Raw genomic sequence first — 21978 nt, 5'->3', positions numbered from 1 at the left:
TTGTTTTGACCTATCTGGTGGCTACCTAGAGGACCAACTCAAAGGGCTTGCTTTATTTCTCTTAATTCAGAACTAAAACAACTACCCAGGTACACTTGCAGAAAATATTTACAGGCAAAGGTATTACATGAGTCCTTGCTGCCTGGGATAATGGTTAAGAAAAGGAGGAGAAAAGAGACTAACCAAAATCTTAGAAAGTCTTGGAAATGATGCTTTGAAGAATAAAAATGTTGAAAAGCTCCAGCACCCTCCTGGGAATACAGAAGGCATACCTGCACGTGCTCAGGGCTGCACACTGGCAAGAGAAAGGCCTTAAGCTCTCACTTCTGGCTGACTTTCAGGGTCTACACAAAAAGAAGAGGCAGCAGAGTTGTAAACTGCCTGGTTGAACTTTGAAGGTATTCCCCACCAGAAACTATGGAGGCCACACGGCAGTGGGATGAAATATTCAAAGTGGTGAAAGGAAGAAATGTCAATTGAGAATTATAATTCTGATAAGACTACCCTTCAAAAAGGAAGTAGAGATCTTCCAAGAAAGAAAAGCTCAGGACCAGAAGGCTTCACTGGTGAATTCAACCAAGCATTTAAAGAAGAATAAATAACAATCCTTTTCAAATTTTAACAACAACAACAACAACAACAACAACAACAACAACAACAACAACAAAGAGAAGGGAACTCTCCTCAGTTTCTTCTATAATGCCAGTATTATCCTGATACCAAAGCCAGACAAAGGCAACAAAAGAAAACTACACACCAATATCCCTTGTGAACACAGACACAAAAATCCTCCGGAAAATAATAGCAAATCAAATTCAGAATAATATTAAAACCATTATGGACCACAACAACTGGAATTTATCCCAGAAATAAGAGTGGCTCAAGAAACTCAATCAATGCAAGATACCATAATTACAGAATGAAGGAGGCAGAAAACATGTTCCCTCACTGACAGAGAAAAAGCATTTGATAAAATCCAAAATTGTTTCAAGATATAAAATACTCAACACACTAAAATTAAAGAGAATGTCCTCAGTATGACACAGGACACACAACTAACATCATACTTGGCAGTCAAAGACTGAAAGCTTTCTCTCCAAGACCAGGAAGACATCAAGTACTGCTCTTGCCATTCTATTCAACATTGTAGTAGAGGTTCTAGCCACAAAATGAGGCAAGAAAAATAAGGCATTCAGATTGTAAATGAAGTAAAACTATCACTACTCACAGATGGCATGATCTTATACATTGAAAACCATAAAGAACACACATACACACTCCAACTATAATAATAAACGAGTTCAACTAAGTTGCAAGAAATAAGGTAATTACACAAAAACTAGTTTTGTACTCATATACACTTACAATGAACATAAGAAAACAACCTAATTTACAATAGCAATAAAAAGAATAAAATACTTAGGAACAATTTAACAAAGAAATGCAAGACTTTTACACTGAAAACTACAAAGCACTGTTGAAAGAAACTAAAGGAGGGAACTAAATAAATGGAAAGACATCCCATGTTTACGGATTGGAAAATTTATTATTGCTAAGATGACAATACTCTCCAAATTCATCTACAGATTCAACACAATCCTTATCAAAACCCCAGCTGTCTATTTTGGTAAATGAGTAAACTAATTCTAAAATTCATATGGATTTAAAAGGAAACTTGAATAGCCAAAATAATCCTGAAAAAGAAAAACAAAGCTAGAAGACTCACAATTTCCAATTTTAATAAAGGTACAGTAGTCAAAAATACACATCATATAAATCAGTGCACTAGAACTGAGAGTCTAGAAGTAAATCCAGACATCTATCATCAACTGATTTTTGGTAAGAGGTCAAGAACAATCAATGGGGATAAAAACAGTCTTCTCACCAATGGTTTTGCATATTCAAATGCCAAAGAATAAAGTTGGACCCCTACCTCATGCCCTATAACAAAATTAACTCAAAATTGATCAAAAAGCTAAAACCATAAAATTCTTAGATGGAAACATAGGTGTAAATCTTCACAATCTTGGATTTTAATAAGTCTTTCAAATATGATATCAAAAGTAATAAAAAGAAACACAGATCAATTGAACTTTATCAAAATTAAAACCTTTTGTGTATCAAAGGATACTATCCAGAAAGTAAAAAAAAAAAAAAAAAAAAAAAAAAACCCAACAAAACAAAATGGGGGGGGGGGTTCCACAAATCATAAATCTAATAAGGCTCTCCCACAACTCAACAACAAAAATATGTACAGCCCAATTTAAAAAATGAACATGAATACTCATTTCTCCAAAGAAGATATATATAAATGGCCAAAAAGCATGAAAAGATACTCAACATCATTAAGGAAATAAAAATCAAAAACACAAAGAGACACCACTTCACACCCACTAGGATGAACATAATAAGGAAAAAAAAATAAAATAAAATAACAAGTGTTGGGAAAGATGAGAAGGAACTGGAACCCTCATACACTGGAGACAGAAATATACAATGGTACAACCACTCTGTGTAACAATTTGACAGTTCATCAAAAAGGTAATACACAATTATATGGTTAGGTATAAACTAAAGAGAAATGAAAACATGTTCATATTAAAACTCATACATGCATGTTCATTGAAGTATTATTATTAACAGGCAAAGAGTGGAAACAACCCAAACAACAACTGACAAATGGATAAACAAAATGTGGTATACCCCTATAAAGGAATATTATAAAGCCACAAAAAGGAATGAAGTAATGATACATGAAGAAACCTTGAAAACATGCTAAGTAAAAGAAGCCAGACAGAAAATGTCACATATTGTATGATTCTGTTTATATGAAATATCTAGAATCAGAGATAGAATCAGGTTTTAAGTTTTGAAAATGCTCTGAAGTTAGATGGTGATAATGACTGCATAACAATATGAATATACTAAAAAACAATGAATTGTACAATTTAAAATAATTAAAATGGTAAATTTTATGTTATGTGGATTTTACCTCAATTAAAACAAAAGATCTCCCTCAAGTATTCAGAACTCTGTTCCTAGGAACATTAGTCCAAGCAACTAACGAATGCATTCTCTTATTCAAAAATATCAAAACAGGAACAAAACCCTGGGATAATCTGTCTCTTATTTAGCTGACGTCACGTAATTAAATATACAGCTGCACATTAAGACACCTAAAACCCTGTCCATACAACTCTTAAATATTTAATAGCAATAGATGGCTCTTCCTAGATCTACTATTCAATTTACAATCCTGGTCATATCTTACCATAAAATCAAAGGACTAGAAATATTCACTGAATAAAAGATTCCTTCAACCAATCAGGTAAAATAGTAAAGGTTAAATGAGACAGGAGGAAAGACAAATAGGATCTAATTCATCAACTTATATTTCATTATCATTATTGGTTTCTTTTGCTTTTTCAACATTGCAGTCATTTTTTAAATCTCTTTCTTGTCTTTTATTAAAAAACTAGAGGTGGTTCTCTCTCTACTATGTTCTCAAATTTCATTCATAATTCCTGACCAGAAAAAAGTTAATCAGTAGTGATACTAAGTAAACAAAACAGAAACCTACAATATAAAAATGTACAATTAATCTAGCCACTCTATCTTCAGCCAGATACTCTGTGGCAGTTAGGAAATTCTATGGTGTAGAAAGAGCCATGTTCTTATAACTATAGCAATAATTATTTATAAGGCAAAATTACAGTCAGGATTCTATTTACAAGTGGGTCTTTACTATTTCATAAAAAATTCAGCTACTGTACATGGTACTGTAGCTTTTAAGTCATCATATGTCACATAAAATGACTCCCAAGTGGATAACACAGACTTGAATAAAAACTTAAACATATGCAAATTCAAAAAAGTTAATTTATTCTACATTTTAATGATGCCTAAGGGTAGGGGACAATTCTCTTCTTCAGGTTCAATTTAACATCAAAGGAAGTAATTCACTTTGCACAAAAGCCATAACTCAATAATAAACAAATAAATTATATCATACACGTAGGACATGTTTTTGTGGTTTGTTTTACTTTCCAGCTGTAACTGACTGCAAATAAAAGTACATTTTATTATACTTCTGTTAAATACTCCAGTAGCATGTGAACTAAAATAAACTATTTAAAAATGATTTGGCAATAGATGGTAGATTATAGAATGTACCTGTTGGTTTAACAGTCTCAATGAAGGGTTTTTTTCTCTTTCGTTTTTGTCAATTTTGAAATATTTCTAACAGGTTAACAAGAAAATAATAAATACCCATGTATCCATTTCATCAAACCCAATTCATCAAACCATACCACCATAGCATATTTGCTTCAGAATTTCTAAACAGACCAATAGCTTTTATAACTTTAAGCTACTTGGGAAGCTCATTAAAATGTCAATGAAAATGCAAAATAAAAGTGTAATTTTCCCTGTGGTTTATACCACTACAAATTTATTTAAACTTTGCTTAAAATAAAACAGCTCAATAAAATTCATACTAAAATTATCTAAGAACTTCTGGGCTACTTTGTGTTTTTTTAAATATCACTAAACCTACATTTTAACAGTTAAGTTGGTGAAAATAAAATAATTTATTTAACAAATGCCTATTTCACATATCCAGAAGTCCTAGTCTGAACATATGTTCATTTTACAGAATAGGTTTAAAAACTATCAATTCAAACATTACTCTCTAGGGAAAAATAAATCCTAATGTAACTAGTGGGATAAACAACTCATTAAAACTCAACTTGGACAAACTCCAGGATAAATTTAAGGAAACAGAAACAAGTAAGTCTTGATTGTGTAATAGCAAAGACTGAAAATGAATATGCCTTAATTAACAAACACTTTAAAAGACTGTGCCTGTACATTTGCTGAAAAATTACAATACAAAGTTGATGAAATTCTGAAACAATCTGGCATTTCTATAAAGAAAATTCTTCCTTAATTTTAAATAAAAAACATGGGAGCAGTTCTTACTATTTGATGCAAAGGAATTAAACAATCCATTCACATTCATAGCAATACCATAAAATTTTTGCCAAACATACACTTGAGAAACAACCATCCATTCTTTTAAAATCAACACACCTCATAGCAATTGAAAGAATATCCTCAGCAACAGCTGGATCTAAAGATTTATACAGAGTCCCCAAATGCAAAGTCTGAACCTACAAATTGGTTCCAAAAATGTATTTTTGTTATTACTCATATCCTGTACAGTAAAATAAGATTAGATCACTTTTTCCAAAATAAAATGAGTGTAAAACTCACTAACTCAACTGAGAAATGAAAGCAGTTTAAAAAGCTAAGAAATTTGTATTTAGTTCTGCATACAGGGACGCTTTAACATTCACAATATATCCATATTCAATGAAAGGGGGAAAAATGCCTTAATTAAATTATAAGTAAAATTAAAGGTTAAAACTCCTCTTTCCTCCTTCTGATCCACTTCACTCCCCATAGATAACCACTTTTTATGAATTCAGCATACATATCTACAGATCTCTGTCTACTGATTTTATACATTCATAGATACTGGTATCATTTTAATGGAGATATATATATACATGTCTACAGCCTGCCTTTTATGACTAAGCAACCGATCTTACTGATTGATCATCAAGACCTTTCTGCATCAGTACAGATTCTTCCACACTGGTCTTTTTAATGCACACTTGATATTTCACTGTTTGAATCAAAATTTACATTCATTAGCAGTGTATCAGCATATGACTTTCTCAACACCCCACCAGTATTAACTATTATATATATTTAAGTACAATGATTTTCAGCATTTGCAAATAGCTGTAAAATACAAATTACAGCTTGTTGTGTTGAAATATGAAAATATCTTACCATTTTTCAAATTTTTGAAATAAATATTTGAACGTGTTAGATAACAAGTGAACAGAGAAAATGAGAAGTAAAACTTGTCTATTACTAAAATAAAAATACAATGAATGCCATTATTATTATAATATACAAAGCTCAAAATCTTACAATGAATTACAGGTGGCAGCAAAGAAACAAAACAGTAATGGACCAAAGTGTTTTCTCTTCATTAATCTCATCATCTCCCAGACAAGTTATTCAATATAGATAATTCATCTACATAAGTAAAAATGTTTACTCAGGAAAAAAGAGAGAAAGGAAGTAAGTTTATGCAATAGATCTTACACATGTAATTAAAAACATTCAAATCGTACCTTGAGAATTCTGATTAGTAAAAAAATCACTTAAATTTTAATTCAGTTTCAGTAATTGAAGTCCTTGGTTTTTGCTTTGACCAAGAGCACATTTTACATATACTATGTAAGTAAATTGGAGACAACCATGGTTATCAAAAAAGCATACAACCTAAAACCTTATCGATCAAAAAACACTAAAACTGATGAAGAAATCATCAACTGCCAACACATTTATTTGTCCCTCCTATAGTTTCAAGGTTTGGAAGATAAATGTCACCCAAAAAAATAAGATACAGTCTTCACAGAACTTAACGTAAAAAGAATGGCAACACCTTAAATAATCACACAAACCAGGGTAAAATTACTTCTATGCAAAGTACAGTGAAACAACAGGAAAAATATCACATGAAAGAATACATTGAGGGGATGTGATCAGGTCACAGAAAGTATCAACTGGGTGAATATCTGAGGAATGAGTAAAAATTATTTAAACTATTGACTCCTAAGACGATATGGTGAAAACCTTGGCTGAAAAAAGACACACTGAAAAAAGGCAAAAAGGTAGGAGGGGACAGAGAGGAAGATATTCAATGAATCTAGACAGCCAAGAAGGGGCCAGACCACTGAGGGCAACACAGAATGTTTCGAAGATTTTAATCTTTATCATAAAAGCTGTGAGAAGCAAAGTATTTTAGGCAGGAGAAGGACATAAGTAAAACTATCTTCCAAAAACAAATCAGTCAAACAAACCTGGATTCAGATGTATGAGTTAGTCAGTATTTAAGAACACCTCTCTAAATACAAAGAATCAAGAAAAAAAAGCAAAGACCATGTCTTACTCATATTGGGACTTGAGGCCTACAACACAACAGTTTTCACATGGTAGATGCCAAAAATTATTTCTAAAACAAATGATTCATTAATCAGTTGAAACTTGAAAAGTGCCAAGTATTAACAGATTGATTTAGGAAACTGGAAGTATATTTATATTTATAAATCATAATGAAGAATACTATAAAAGCTATTATCCAGAGCTTGCTAATAGTTACCAATAAGCTATTAATGGTTCCGTCACCAACTAAACTAGACCTCCAGAACATCTAGAACAAGTGACTTCACCTCTTTTGATCCAGTTTCATCTTCTCTAATCCTCCATTTTCATATTCATAAAAGAGATAATATTACCTGACTTGATTATTCCAAAGATCTGTTGTGAGGTGCAAATGAATCCCTGTATGTAGTGCATCAGCTAAGTGCAAGATGCTATACTAGAATATTATGATCCTGTTCTTAGAGGTTTTCTTCTGCTACCAAATATGCACTGTATGATCTTTTGAACCCCAATAGGGGCCTCCAATGATTATTTGTTCCTAAACTTCAAGTTAGTATATTAAAGAGAGATTAAATGGTCAAATACAGTTAAGAAATTTAGAGGCAATGATTAAAGATATAAAACTTAATCAAAATTTAGTGATTTCTAATCAAGACATTTCTTTTAATAAATATACTAATAACTTAAAATTCTTTTGAATACTCAAGTTTCAGTCCCCCAAAAAATAATGAAACGCAGACATATGTAATAGATATTATCACTAGAATAAGATGTTGTCACAGAATACACTGACACTGAGACAGAATAAAATGTCTCCCACTGTACACAGATAAAAACAAATTCTGAGAAAAAGACAGTTATTCATCTCATAGAAAGAGGTATAGGTCTTGTAATAATACTCTCCAATACCCAAAACTCAAATTTAAAAGCAACACTCTAAGAAGGAATTATAAATGCTCATTTGGGTATCACTAAAACTATTTTACTAAGTCTAAAACTTTAAAAAAAGGGAAATAGATGAGTCATATTTGCCTGTACAATTTCACACCTAACTAATCATAAAATACCAAATTTTGCAAAAGCAAAATCAGAGAAAACCTTCTGTTCTCACTGGACCAGCATGTCCTGGTTGTTAACATATGTTGTATGCTCATGCACTTACTAAAAAACTCAAAGGGAAAAATCTAACTGTATAAAGACAAGTGCTATTTACCTATAGCTGTGTATTTCATGTCTTTTTAATTCTATTCATATACGCACTCATTAAAAAACTATAAAAATAGGTATTTTTCAGCTAGTCATTTATTTAAACACATTATAAAATCAAAACCAAAACATGACAAAAAAATTGATAGGATTATTAACATATATAAAAGTTGGCCTTTCCAGGTACTATTTTTCAGATAATAACACATTAATATTCTAAAAAATGTACTTTATTAGTAACATATAAAATCATAGTAATACAATGATACAGTATTTATAATTTCATAATTGAATTTTTTTTACCTACAATGTGGCAAAGTGTTGAAAGTAACCAAACTAAATCCAACACCAAGATAAGCAGAGACTTTACAAGTTAGTGCTAAGATGGAAACAAACAGAACATCTAATGAAAACACATTCTGAACCAATTATGTTAATTGTTAAATTTAAGATTCTGGACTACCATTCATATAAAGATTATTTATGAGGCATTATTTCTTTAAAATTTTAAAACCTGTTATTAAAAGTCATTCAGTCAACACAAATTCATAGATAAAGTAAGAACATATTTGGGAAGAAAACATCTTTAATCAAAATAAAGCCTAGATTCATTTCTATTCTGTATTTCCCAACTTCTAAAAGAAATATTTTTTAAAAATATGGATTATGTAATAAAACTATTCTTTCAGATTTAAATAAACCGGTATTTCAGACAGCAAATGAAATCTTGGTTAAGAATTTCACCCTGATACAAATACAAGGCTGTAAATAAATTAATCAAATTAAGTAAAATAGTAAATAATAAGTAGTAAACAATAGTAAAATAATGTTTTAATTTTAAATCAGTCTTTTTTGGGGGTTAGGCTACTATATTTGTTGTCACAAAATACATCAGAGTCCTATGATATCTCACTTGTTAAAATTACATTTCTATTTTTCTTTTTATTACTTTAAAAACAATTACCTAGGCAAAAAAAGAATCCAAAAAATGAAAAGAAAATATGTGAAATTGTGTATATAAAATATAGTTACAAAATCCTTTATTGTGTAACTGAAAATGCTAGCGGCTCAGTCTCTGGCAGCCACGTGGGCTAGAGAAAGCCTAGAAGCCCTAGTGAAGAGCAGCAGTCACCTGATGGATTAGGGTGAGAGATGGAGCAACAAAGCAAGGAACAGTGAGTTGCCACCTAACAAGCTGCCAACCAGTTATCCCCTGGTCACTCTACAACTGGGGAATCAAGATAGGCATTACCTTTGCCATGAGCAAACTGCCCTTACCAAAAGCTGACAAACTCCAGAGGGAGAAATTTTGGTGGGGGAGGGGGAGGTGAAAGAAATGTTCTATAGCTTGATTTTGATGGTGACCACCTGACAGCTACATGTCTGTCAAAGTCACTGAATTGTTCACATAAAATTGTTGTACTTAGACTAAAATTACAGTCTAATTTTAAAGTGAAAACAATGTTACTGAAAACACTGGTATAATTCATATTATAAACCATTTTAGAGAAGCTTACCACAGTCTACAGAGCTCTAAAGTACTATGAAAGCTTACCACAGTTATACACTATTTTCAGGTGTAGCAAGATCCCTCAGTACTTTTATAATTTTTTTAAATTACTCACAGGGATTTTATGAAACTAAAATAATACTGTGAGAAATAAGGTATTAAAAATTAAGTATTCACCTTCAAATATTATTCCTCCAAAAAAAGTTAAAAGAACATCGTGAGACTAAAAACACTAACATCTAGAAATACAAATTGCAAGACTACTCATATCTGAATATTTATTCGCATTTATCAGGATGAACAAAAATTGAAAATATTCAAGAATGATATGTTTAACCCATATTTCTCTTTAGATGCTACAATCTAAAAGAATACTTCATAATATTAGAGCTTCGTTTATTTAAAAATATTAAGGATGAACAAAAAAGTAAACAGTTTGGGTAGTTTTGCTAACTTTTCTTCCTTAAACATCAATATGATTGAATATATCTGTTTGTTTTTCTGTCATCTTCAAAACATAAGTTAACTGATTTAAAAATTTATAAAATTAATTCTAGTTCAGTTCATTTTAATTAACATTTCTTGAAAATCAACTATATGCTAGGTCCTGGAGCATAAATGCAAATATGAAAAGTTAGTCAAGATACAAAAATGATAAAGTCCTAAAATGACAAGACTAGGCATTTCAAAGTGAGTTAACTTATCAAAGATTAAAAAAAAAAAAAAAACACTACCAGCTATCCTTCTCCCTGAGAAAAGCAAGTCTGATACAGAGTTGGAATCTATATTTATATGAATTTCAATACCAATAATCACAGAGCAAGGAGTCTATACACTATTCCCACCTCTGTAATTTCTCAGAAATTATGGCAAAAGCTTATGTCTATTTAAGGTTGAAGAAAGGGCTAATGACGTGAAAGGATAGTCTTAGAACATCCCAAGTCACAGTTACAGTTACAGCAGCAACTGTTAACAAGGTTTTCAAACCCCTCATCCAACTCTAGAATTTAAACATCTCTGGATAAGAGTAAGGATAGTTACTTGTAAGCCTGAATATGTTTTACTTGGGAAGGAAAAGCCACATAGAGATGCAGAATAAAAGACAAGTTAGCTGCTAACACATGCTGTATCAAGGACGACCTTCAAAAATATTATGCTAAGTGGAACAAGCCAGATATAGGATACCACATATTGTATGATTCTATTTACACACCAGAATAGATAATATATGGAGAAAGAAAGTAGATTAGTGATTACCTGGGGCTGGAGATGGGGATTAGCTGTAAATGGGTATGAAGGGTCTTATTGGAGGGATGAAAATGTTCTAAAACTGATTTATGTTAACAGTTGCACCACTCAGTAAGCCACCAGAAACCACTGAACTGTACACTTGAAATGGTGAATTTTATGCTGTATAAAGTATGCCTCAATGAAAGCGTTTATTAAAAAGATACAAATTAGCAAAGCTATTCCTATAAAAGGATGTCTACGGTTACAAACTTAACGGCCAACTTGCAATACACTCTCATCAATGGTGGAAGGGAGTACTAATCTTGGGTCATGATTCAAATAGACAAACCTAAAACTGAATTTCATCTTTGCTATTTATTAGATGTATAAGCATTAATAAGTTAAGAGAAAGGTATATATAAAATGTATAATAGTACCTCTCTCATAAAGTTGCTGTGAAGATTAAAGAGAAAACATAAAAGACTCTTAGGAAAGTCCTGCTAGAAAAATTAATATCAGTAATTTATAATCAAAGAGAATATAGCTTCATATGAACATACATATTTAAAAACACAATAATTAAAAATCCTCAAATTAGAAAAACTTTACAGATTTTTGACGTGTATTCACACTAAATGTTATAATGCAGAAAAGTGGGTATTAAGAGTATAAAGCAAGGATGCAATTTTTAAATGTGTCTATTTATAAACAGGTCTTAAAAGCCCTAATATAAGTTAACCTCCGTAAATACTGGAGATTGTACACATGTTAAACTGCTGAGAAATCAAATTTTAAAAAAAGCTTACGTTAAGTCCAGAATTATCAAATACAAGCCACAAAAGTATTCAATAGTAACTGAAGAATGTTTTCAAAAAGCTGGAAGATAAAACATTGATATGTTTAATCTATTTATTCAGTGAGTTTTCATTTATCTGCAGGAACATGTATTTCAGTTTCAATCACTGTTTCCTCCACTAATTAGATGGCTTGTATTTCAGACATGAATCATTAAACATGAATCATTAATAAAAATTAAACAGAAAAATACTGAATAATTTTAAAACATTATGCAGTTAAAAACTACATAAGCATCTCCTTCTGAGGCCCAAGATAGCAAGAAGGACAATTTTATAACTAGATTTTAAGAGAAAATATACACTGCCTCTTAAAGCAATTTTTCTCTCCCTAAAATTCTCTTAATTGATTGTGTATTCTCTGCTGCCATGGGGGCATGTACCATGCCCATTTTGTTTACTGGTACATCTCTAGCCAGGGCCCTGCAAAGTGGATGTACAGCAGGCATTCATCTCTATCTGTGGAAAAGATCAAATAAACAAAAAACAATCTCAGATGTGCAAAAATGCAGACATAGTGGAAAAACTCACTAGAGTTTAAAAAAACGTGCTATCGACTGGGGAACATTGTTCAAAAATTGAAGAAAACATGTATCCTGTCTATTCTGGTCAGACTTCCCTGCTTTAATTATCCCAACAAAGATACAAAAGAAGAATTAAGCATGAAGAAGTTAGAAGGCAAAAACAGTATGACCAAAACAAAGAAAGGTTCTTAAAAATATGCAAGAAAATGCTTAATAATTAAAAGATTTTTTCATTAACAAAGCAGGGCAAGTCACACAACACAGAATCCCGTAAGATGGAAGATTAAGTTACATCAAGAACAATGCCATCCAGAATGAATCCACTGCTGTATGCTTGACCTGAGATTACAGCTCATACAGAAATATACCACCTTAATAAGACCTAATCATTTGCTACAAAGAAAAAAAATTCAGCAAGTTATCCAAATCAAGAGAAAACTGTTATGAGAACAGTTTGCACTCTGAACTTTCCAAATCAAATTTGCCATATGATGTAATGGAGAAACTGATCACAATGGAATATTTTCATTGTGATTATACTTAACTGTCTCTAATGTGTAACCTACTGAGATAAAGCTTGCATATTTTGTTTCATTTAAGGCTGTAAAATTTGGACTTACCCCACCCTTAAGGTCTCACAGATAGCACAATTTTATGTACCCAGTCTAAAATTTTACATGGACGAAAAAGAGCATTTTCTAAAGAAACTCAAGTTCAGATGCAAAGCGAATGCATGAATTCAGCCAAAGACACACGAAGACTGCTATGTCTCACTCTTAAACTTCTCTAAGCATCTTTAAAAGACCCGTAAGTTATTAAGAACTATAGAGCCATTTTACTGAAAAAAAGTCACAATTTCAGAAGCCATGTACACATTTTGATGAGTTTGAATCTTACTTTGATGAAGAAATCATACTTTAATTCATCTATCTTTGAAGTAGAAACCTGTATCAGCAATATATGTCAGTTTCAAGAGGATGTGACAGAGCCAAGATGCAAAAAATGTTGGATTTTTCAGAGACTAACATATGAATCCCAGTCTATTTTGAAATGTTTAACTCTGTGACCATACAAAGATCAGTGTTCATATTTGCTTGGACTTGTTAAAATATATTCTCTAGCATCAGATTGTTAAAATCAACATTAATATCTATTACTAGAGAAATAATCTTGTAATCAGAATAAATGTCTTGACTGAACTGATTTACCATTTAATAATACCTCAAAGAGTTATATTTCAATACTCTCTTCAAGTTCAAATTGAGGAGCAATGAGCACTAGGACGATGATAGTATCTTTTTAATGAATAATACAAAAATTATTAAATAATTTTCGATTACTTTAGTATTACTTCATTTATAAAAAACTATCTTCCAATAATTAATAAGTACAATTACTAATAACAAAAAGGTGATGAAGCCAATATGTATACAGATTTCAAAACATGATGTATATATGTATGCCAACCCAGAGTAGGAAATATGAGGTATTTATAAATTCCCATTAAAAATGGGTACTAAAATCCCAAACTTCCTGCTATTTCTAAAACCTCCATGTCTTCCTGAACCCTATCCTGAATAACAGAAAGTTACTAGCTAAATCGTCATTTGATTTAATTGATTGATCATTTGTTTTAATTTTGATTTTATTATGGTATTGAAGTGGTCTATAATCTAAAAACTATAAAGTCTATGTCAAGCACTATATTTAACTTTTGAAGAGCTTAACAGACATACGTGTTTAAAATAGGCTTAAAATGAGAAGAAAGTTAAGCAGAAAAAGATCTCCCTGTATCATAGAAATTTATAAAATCATTCTGCAGAAAAACAATTATAAGGAAGCCATCTCACAGTTGGTAAGAGCATAAATTACTGTAAAGATAAACTTGTAAAGAACCCAAAGAATACTAATAAATTCATCTCTTTCTTCTTTTTCTCAAATTAGGTAGAACTATTCCAAATATACACACTAGCACTTTTTACTTGCTAAAGCAATACTAATTCTTAAGAAAAACTGTGTCAAATCTAAAAGGTAACATTTCAAACAAAAAGCAAATAACATAAAGAAGATAAACTCAGCCTCTGGCTTTGGAGTTAGATTATAGTAGAGAGACTTAACACTGAAAAGCAATGTAGTCCCACAGAATTGGAGGAAAGAAATTTACAAATCATATATATAATAGGAGATTGATATACAGAATAAATAACTACAACTCAGAATAAATAACCTTCAACTCAACAACAAAAACAATCCAATTTAAAAAGGGGCAAAGAATTTGAATATATATATTTCTCCAAAGAAGATATATAAATGGCCAATAAGCATTTGAAAAGATAGAGAGAGGTTAGGGGTTGGGGGAAAACGGTAAAGGGGATTAAGAGGTACAAGCTTCCAGCTACAAAATAATGCACAAGGATGTAACATACAGTATAAAGTATATAATCAATAATAGTGTAAAAAACTGCATGGTGACAGATGGTTACTAGACTTATCATGATCATTTCAAAATTTATTTAAATGTTGAATCATTACATTATACTAAACCATACTTCAGAAAAAAAATCACTAACCACCAGAGAAATGCAAATCAAAACCACAATGAGGTATCATTTCATATTCAACAGAATGGCTATTATCAAAAAAAGGAAAATAAGTGTTGGTAAGGATGTGGAAAAACTGGAATGCCTGTACATTGTTGATAGGAATGATGGTGCAGTCGCTGTAAAACACAGAATAGCAGTTTCTCAAAAAATTAAACAAAGAATTGCCATATGATCCAGCAATTCTACTTCTAGCTATATGCCCAAAAGAACTGAAAGAAGGGACTTGAACAGTTGTATACCCAGCAACATCATTCACAAGAGCTAAAAGATAGAAATAATTCAAATGTGCAGTGATGAACAGATAAAGAAAATGTGGTATTTACATACAATGGAATATTATTCAAACTTAAAAAGGTCTGAAAAGAAGGGAGGGCATAACTCAATGGTAGAGCACATGCTTAGCATGCCCAGGGTCCTTGGTTCAATCCCCACTACCTTCATTTAAAAAAAAAAGGGGGGGGGGTGAAAAAGAAAGAAAAGAGAGAGGAAGGGAAGGGGGGAAGGAGTTCTGATATATGCTACAGCATGAATGAATCTTGGAAATTCTATGTATGCTAAATGAAATATGCCAAATACAAAAGGACAAATATTCATGATTCCATTTACATGTGGTACCTAAAACAGTCAAATTCATAGGGACAAAAAGTAAAATTGTAGTTACCCAGGGCTTGAGGTAGGGAGTAATGGGAGTTATTGTTTTAATGGGTATAGAACATAAAATTTCTGGGTAGTGGTAATACGAATAGTGGTAAGAGTCGCTCAACAATGTGAATGTATTTAATGCCACTGAATTGTACACGTAAAAATGGTTAAAATGGCAAATTTTATGTCAGGTATATTTTATCATGATAAAAATTAAAATAATTTTTAAAGCAGTGTGATACAGTAAAAGGCAGCCCTGACTTAAGAAAACGAAAATCAAACTGAGGTACTGATATTAACTATGTGCTCTTAGGTAACTAACTTGACCTCTCTGGGATTCAGTTTTTTCACTTTTGAAATGAGAAGATTATAACAGATGATGTCAGTATTTCTTCTCAGTTCAAAACATTCCAGGAAAGCACATTCCAGATGCCAGACAAACCAAAGCTGAAAATAAGGTTGCTGCCACTCAAGTGGAGATAAGAGAATTAACATCCCAGTTAAGTCTTACCAGTTTTAAGACGTTCTGTAAGGAGAATGTTAATCACAAAAGCAGACAGAAGAAAATAAACACAGCTTTGTAAACAAGGGAATTAAAAAGATCTATCTCCAGGAACATTAAAAACGCCCAACTCTATGTTCCTGAGGCCACAAACTGCGTTACTATAAAAGACAGGGCAGTTGAGCAAACATCATTTTGGGCCTTGTGGGGTGGATTACTTATTCTCTGTTTGCTAATAAATATTATTGGCATTTTTGTTAGACTTGAAGGGCCCAGTTTCTACTGAAGCTGAAATCATTTATTCTGGTGTTATTCTGAACTACAACAGAAGAATGGCTACTTCAGTTTCCATTTCAGGGAGATAAAAAAATCAGTATCTGCCTCCCCTTTCCTCACCAATACCATGAAGCTACTAGCACCACATCCTGTATTTCCTATTTAACACTGAACTCAAACACGGATTCCACAGAAGCATCTTCCTCCCACAAATTAACAGTTTAGTAACTTGACTGCTCAAAACCAAGCTATCTGGCACCATGCTAAGAAAGGAACAGGTACTTGGATGGAATCCTTTATCTTGTAAAGAAATACGTTTTTGCCCACATTCCTATGAGTATGAAAACGGCTCATGTTATAAATAAGCAATAATTACAAAAAAAAAAAAAGAAAGAAAAAAGAAAGAAACATGAAAGCAGATTTTGATTCAATAAAAGAAAGAGTTTTAGCACTGCCCAACAATGAATCTGGCTGCATGTGAAAGTAGCTAACTCCCTTTGAATAAAATGTTCAAGCCTTGGATAGATGACCATAAATCAAGCTATGTCAGAAAGACTTAGAAATTGAGATAATAAGACTCTGCCTAACCCTTATATCTCCAATTCTATGAGATCAGCATCATAATATCCACATACTATCAACTGACACTAGGAGAATTCAGATTCATTAGCTGTACTATCATAACTAGCTTCTCTATATATGGAAATTCATATTTACTATAAGACAAGAAGGATCTTGAGTTTTCAAAGATGATTAACAAAAGATAATGTATGTCTTCACTCCTTTCAGGCAAGAAAGGGATCAAAACTTTGGAATGAAGTAACCCTCCAAGAGAATCCTTGTTCAGCCACTGTGTGACTTTGGACACTTTATGTAACCTCTCTGAGTTTTAGTTTTATAAGAGGCAGTATCACCTAACCTCACAGGGCTGTTACAAAAAGTTCGTTAAACTACATATCTGACACTGTATAAAAAAGTATTCTCTTTCAAATTCTACCCATTCTTTAACAACCCACTTAAAAGTTACCTTTTTCACGTTCTCCATGACTTTCTAAGCCAAAGTAATTGTTCTCTGACTTCCAAAATATACTTATGACTAAGATCACATTTTTGAAGCCTCAATTATAGAAAAAAAAGTGAACTTAAAACTATATTATAGTTGTAGTTCAGTAACTCTGATTAGAAAGAAAGGGGACTAGTGAATATCTGATTACCTATTTTAACTATTTTAAAGTGTTCACATTAAAAAGCTTAGACATCCTTATTAGTGTACAAGTACAGGCCCAAAGTAATTTTCCAAATTCCTCCCCCACTGTATCCATTCACAGATCTAATGGACTAACCCTGACTTTGTTCAAACAATATTGTCACCTAGGAGTCTCTACACCCCAATCAACCTAAAACCTGGATATCTAACTGATACAGCCATTAAAACCCAATTCTAATGCCAATTCTCTGAAGTCCTATCCATCCCTCAGGTCCTAGAGAAATTTTTGCTTTCTTTAAACTAACAGCACATTCTGTTTAAGCCTCAACTTGGTGATTTAATGACAACTGTTCACATATGTGTTTAATGTCCTGCTCCTCCTCCCGCCCCAACTAGACTGTAAGTTTTCATAGTCAGGGTGTATCTTTTACCCTCACTGCATTCTACTTCATTCTTTCCCCAATCCCAACACGTAGCACAATGTCTATCAAAACATAGAAAATCAAAAACTATCTGATGACATCTAATGTCCCTTAATACAATTGAAGCTTCTTAAGGGAAAGAAAAAATGGCAAAGGAATGAAAAGGAAATTGAAACAAAATTCAGGTACTTACTTTTAAATTAAAATTGCGGATCAAGAACGTGTAAATCAATGTTCAATTTAGAGTTGCTAAGAATAATTATAGTTTACTTTCTATTACTAAGGAAAACAATTTAAAGAAGCTATTTCAAAGCAATACAAAAATATCACTGAAAAAATGCAGAAGTGGTCTTAACTAAAAAAAAAAAATCACCTCCAAATAAATATTAGCATTCTGTGATCTCATACTTTTAGTATTTAATTGGAATATTTTCATTTAGACGTCAGCAGACATATTTAAAGCCACATTTGGAAATATTTATAGTAAGCCTTACACATCCTTGGAATAAGCCTTACCTATTTAAATATTCAATTTTTTCATATAAAGAATATAATTCACTTGGAAAATTTTGGTTGTATTTTTTAAGTATTTTCTATAGTAAAATGCACTGTTTCTAATAAAATTTTAGTGTTATGAATGATAAATCAGCACATAACTGAGATAATAGTACTCACAAATATCTATTAAAGTTGATATCAACTTATTAACTGGGACATATCTCATGGTTTTGTGTAATAGATCAGAATATTACATTTGGCTCAAATGCAACATGCCACGCATACACAAATAAAAAGTTGCAAAGTGAAATTCTAAACAACATAATGTGATATATGAGGAATATAGATAATTAAGGACAAAATTAAACTTACCAGGAGAAATTAAGAATAATCATTTAACAATGATCTCATTTTACAGAAAAGCTAGTTCCAAGACCTAGTTAACTTCAAGTTGTATATTTTTTAATTTTCTTAATAAGCAGGCAAATTTCCTTGAAAACGTGAGCATTGACAAGTATCTTTTTTCAGAGGGGACACCTGGATACAAGTATCATTTCAAAAGTTATATATTATTAAAGGAAATATACTTTTAAGAAATGAAGTACTTTAGATTAAGAAATCAATATGTATTTTCTGAAAATTATGCTGTTTTTCATAAATATCTAATGAAAATACATCCTACAAAAAAATAAGATTACTAGTTAGGATAGGAAAGTAAAATATATTCCAAATGATTGAAATAATCCAAATTTGTAAATGTAGAAACATTTCACTAGAATTTCATGTATTTAAGCCTTATTTCATACAGTTAAATAATTATTCCTTTAATATATTAAAACTACTGCTTTCAACTAAAAATAAAAGTATGATTAATAACTATAGGCTCTCTTTCATAAATCTCTTTTAATTCAGGAAATATGACCTCCAAGTAAAGTAATCCAAAACTAAATGAAAGTTAGGGGCTAAAATCAATTTCTTCCAAAATGCAGTGACTGCACACAGGCATATCAAATATACTAAATCTATATCATGGGTATACTTTTTTCAGTGGCTAGGAATACCATGAAATTGTATTTGGTTGATAAATACTTTGGCCTTGATATTAATTGTAAAAAAAATTTGTATCCCCTCAAAAAGGAAAGAAGGTACTTGCCCTTGCAGTTCCCACTACAATGTGAAGCAGAAACATTTTACTAATAGCTGCAACATGAATTAACAGTTACTATCCCACAACAGTTACCACTACTACAAAAGATATTATGATCTAATACATTTTAGACATTTAAAAAAAGTTTTATTACAGTATTAACTTCAGAGATTTTTCTAAGGTTTTGTATAACACTAACACACTGGCATAAGACAGATACAACTGGGTTTTTTTCTCTCCTAAAACAGTAAGTGAAAATTATCATAAACCACATTTTAACATAATACTTACCAGCATGTGGGTAGTTTAAGAAGTTTACCATAAAGAGCAGTGCTGAAAGAGGGAATAATGGGAACAGGTAAGCAGTAAGATCCCCTACAATCCAAAGACGTCAGTCCTGCCTGGAAACCAAATATCTGAAACAAGAAGAAAAGATCCAAATGTTCACAGAGACAATGTTTTAATAAGCACAGGATGAAATACGTCAGTTTCAATTTGCTCTACAACAGCTGCACACTAAATATGTTCCAATGTCTTTTTCCACTTCCCAAACATGAACATTTTCTTTATTCAATTTGATACTAAGAATTGAGAGATTTAAATATACAGTATTTCATTCACAACCCTGAAAGATCACTGCTCTTTTCACTAATTTTAAGTTTCACATTTTATTTCTACACATAATTCTCCTTTAGCATGTTACTGTCTGCTAAAATGCACATATTCTCTCTTAAGATATATAACTGACTACACTGTGCATAATACAGGTATTAACTTTAATAAATTACTGTTATATCATTTTATGCCTAAAAGAACAGTAACTACAAGAACAATCTTAAAAATATATTTTGCCTTCAACTTACAGTACACACACAAAACAGATATCCAGATATATCCGTAAGTGTTACATCTTCTCCATTTCTTTTGTGAAAATAATTGTAGGGCTAAGGTTTCTCACCTCAGGAAATTTTGTACATGGCAAAAATTATTCTTCATATGTTTATACTTAAAACAAGCAGATCACCGTCAGAACTTTAAACACTCTGAAATTCCTGAACTCTACATTTACCTTAATAGGAAGAATCAATATTAACACCACACTTTACATGAAACATGCCAAAGAACTGAATATGACAGATACATTTTCTTCCATTATTTCCACTAAGGTAAAAGATAAATGTCTCAAACAGGAAACACTGACACACAGGGATACAAAACAGTTAACTGTTTTCCAACAACATGCAGAAACAGTTTAACCCCAACACTTATTTTTCATTCCTCAGGTTTATAAAGCACTGACATTCCTGTTTCTAGAATTAATATTAGCTGCTAAATTCAACAGTGAAACATGTATAAAAATCTCAATAACTAATTTTCAAAACAATACTTTCATTTAATGAACACAAACTGATGATCAATTTCTTAGAAAGTAAAAGTAGTTCCAAATGGTTTTAAAAAGCTACTATACTCCTATCATTCATCAAACTGACAATGTCAAATCTTCTCCTGTAAAGTCAAGTTTTCAGAGAACAAAATAATTTTCTTGGAAACAGACATTAGTTAGAATTTTGTGTTTTCAGAAAAAAAAACTGCATTTCAAAGGATCTATCCACATAATTACTATCAAGAAAAATGAAAGTGATTAATTAATTCCATAAATCCTGCTGCTAATCAAGAGGCAAGAATTAAAGTGAGAAGAAAAAGAAAAAAGCTTGTTTCTAACACTTGATTGATCAACCTTAAAGACTGTTATTCCACATTCATTTTCTGCGAAGACTTGTTCTGAGCAACACAAATGCAAGGAACTTCTAGGCACTGTACAATTCCAGCATTTTGTATTTCCTCTGAAAGACTCAGGATTTAAAGGAGTATGAAATTTATAATCATTAACACCACTTAATACAAAGCATGATTACTGAAACAATGCCCAACCTACAAATATTTCTACAGTATGAATCATGGTAATGTGCTAGCAAACTAGATTATCTGTGTTCAAGTAAGAACTCTCAAGCCACTTTCTAGTATTCTATAAATGCCCCAACAGTATAATTACAGACACTTTCATTAATATACACAGATGAAAACTGGGTGTAGAGGAGATCCCCTGCTGGTTGTCTGCAAAACTGCAAAGGACTGGGGAAATTGCTTATTGTTCTGCAGGGGTTTTTTTTTAAGCTTTTACTAAATTTACATGTTGTCCAGAGATGCCTCGAAGGGAACATTCAAGCAAGTATGAATTATAATGAAAGAGGGCTATCTACCACATCAAAAATAATTATTTCAAAATAACCAATTTTCAGTTCTCTCTTTTAAATTACAGCAATATGATACATA

General features: G+C 31.6%; 1 protein-coding gene across 12 annotated transcripts in view; it reads right to left on the bottom strand.

Annotated features, from left to right (window-relative positions):
- VPS13B (vacuolar protein sorting 13 homolog B) overlaps positions 1-21978 on the bottom strand; it is a 627348-nt gene that overhangs the window by 518459 nt on the left and 86911 nt on the right. For all 12 annotated transcript variants that reach the window (XR_006725148.2, XM_045517216.2, XM_074352638.1 and 9 more), the window contains exon 16: positions 19936-20060. Coding sequence is in view for 11 of the 12 variants with exons in the window: in XM_045517216.2 (XP_045373172.2) it covers positions 19936-20060 (125 nt within the window). In the remaining variant the exon portion in view is untranslated. The remainder of the gene's footprint in view (positions 1-19935; positions 20061-21978) is intronic.

The sequence above is a fragment of the Camelus bactrianus genome, chromosome 25 (genome assembly GCF_048773025.1).
Source record: "Camelus bactrianus isolate YW-2024 breed Bactrian camel chromosome 25, ASM4877302v1, whole genome shotgun sequence".
NCBI lineage: Eukaryota > Metazoa > Chordata > Mammalia > Artiodactyla > Camelidae > Camelus > Camelus bactrianus.
The sequence above is the reverse complement of the archived record's forward strand: the minus strand, read 5'-3'. Positions and strand labels throughout refer to the sequence as shown.